Source organism: Malurus melanocephalus, unplaced genomic scaffold, assembly GCF_030028575.1.
Source record: "Malurus melanocephalus ecotype Western Australia unplaced genomic scaffold, MMel_1.1 scaffold_85, whole genome shotgun sequence".
NCBI classification, from domain to species: domain Eukaryota; kingdom Metazoa; phylum Chordata; class Aves; order Passeriformes; family Maluridae; genus Malurus; species Malurus melanocephalus.
Window position 1 is genome coordinate 1912917 of NW_026623317.1, and position 1658 is coordinate 1914574.

At 39.2% G+C, this 1658-nt stretch overlaps 1 protein-coding gene across 1 annotated transcript in view; it reads left to right on the top strand.

Annotated features, from left to right (window-relative positions):
* The window catches only part of KATNAL2 (katanin catalytic subunit A1 like 2), a 28500-nt gene that overhangs the window by 17095 nt on the left and 9747 nt on the right, over positions 1-1658 (top strand). Inside the window, exon 11 of the mRNA XM_057367805.1 lies at positions 38-156. Within this exon, the coding sequence (XP_057223788.1) occupies positions 38-156 (119 nt within the window). The remainder of the gene's footprint in view (positions 1-37; positions 157-1658) is intronic.

Sequence of the window (1658 nt, forward strand, 5' to 3'; positions counted from 1 at the left end):
TTTGGAGAGTGAATTTCTCAGGCATCGGTGTTTGTAGGTACTGGAAAAACCTTGCTTGCCAAGGCTGTTGCCACAGAATGCAACACAACCTTTTTCAACATATCAGCATCCACCATTGTCAGCAAATGGAGGGGTGATTCAGAAAAACTTGTACGGGTAAGAATTACTCTCTCATTTTTTTAATAAACATCAGGTTCCCACTTARAGAACTGGGGTTCTGCACAGAACTGGAAAGCAGATGTTCCTCCAGTGCTCATAATCTTTCCTGATTTAGACAAGGCATGGCATTGTTTATACCTAATTCTGAAAGCAGGAATAACATCACTCCTGCAGAAGACTTATAATGGTTTTTTGCTGTGGGACTTCAGTTCTGTAATGGAAKATGGAGCAGATGTTCTGAAGGCAGCAAAGATCTTTGACCGCCTGAGTAGGGGTCAGACAATCAGAATTCCAAACTAGTGTGCGCTTAGTGCCTCCTTCAGAGCACCTCACAACCATTTTGCAGGAGTTGGCTTTTAAGCTCCCTACAAAATGTTATTTAGATGCCCAAATTCCCTATTGTTCCTCAAGGCACAAAATGGGCAAAGAAGTCCCTTGTCACAAAGATCTTCCAGTCAAATGCAGATGTAATCTTGTGTAAAGGAAGGCAGTTTAATGGCAAATGGGTTCATGCATTTTTGTATATAGACTGCCAAGAAGAGTGCATGGCTCAGCTGTGGTACAAAAAAATTCAGGGGTTCAGGTGTAGCATCCTTGCCCAWCTGAATCTCTCCATAACATCCACCATCTCAGTGGAAATCCACAAGCCCTTAGCCTTCCTTACTCTCATGGGTTGCACTTTAGGTAAATGCAGAGCTCTTGGAAACAACCACAGCAAAGCGTTCTCTGCAGATGGCATTCCAGGCATTGTTAATATCTCTTAAAATGTAGGCAATGGCTGCAGCACATTTACTCATCCTGCCTCCTTTGTCCTTTAAAATGGCATATTTTTCTTCTGACATTCCCTTTATTACTGATCCTCTTGACAGCTGTCTCAGTAGCTTCCTGGAATTTTCCCTTCTGGCAGGAGTATGTGGGGGCAGTCTGGTTTCTGCCACCATCATCCAAAAGGTTTTTGTCAACATGCTGCAGCATTTGCATTGATACTGAATTTGTGGCATTTTACCCTTAATTAAACTTTTGGCAGAACCAAAAACCAAAGTAAGGTTGTGGATCAGGAGAGCTCTAAGAAAAGTATTGTGTGAATTTATATCCTGGAATCACATGAGCCTGGTGAAGGAGTTTTCTGAAGTTGGGGGAAGTATATGTGGGGTTTGTGGTCATTTGGAGGCATATCCACTCATCCTGTTTTCCTCAGTTCTGCACTGTATTTCTGTGATTTTATATTTAATATATATTTATATTTTATATGTTATATATTATATTTACAGTAAAATTATATACTGTCTACTTGCTACTCTGGGCAAATAATTTAAATGCTTAAGTGTTTTATGCTGGCAAATAATTTAAATGCATAAGTGTTTCGTGCTTAAAGTGATGAAAATAATATGTATCCATTAAAATTTGATTTTTGAAGTGTTCAGATTTAAAAGTGCTGAAAGATTTGAAATCTGAAAAACTCAAACATTTTACTCAAGAACTGACAGTATATTTGTACT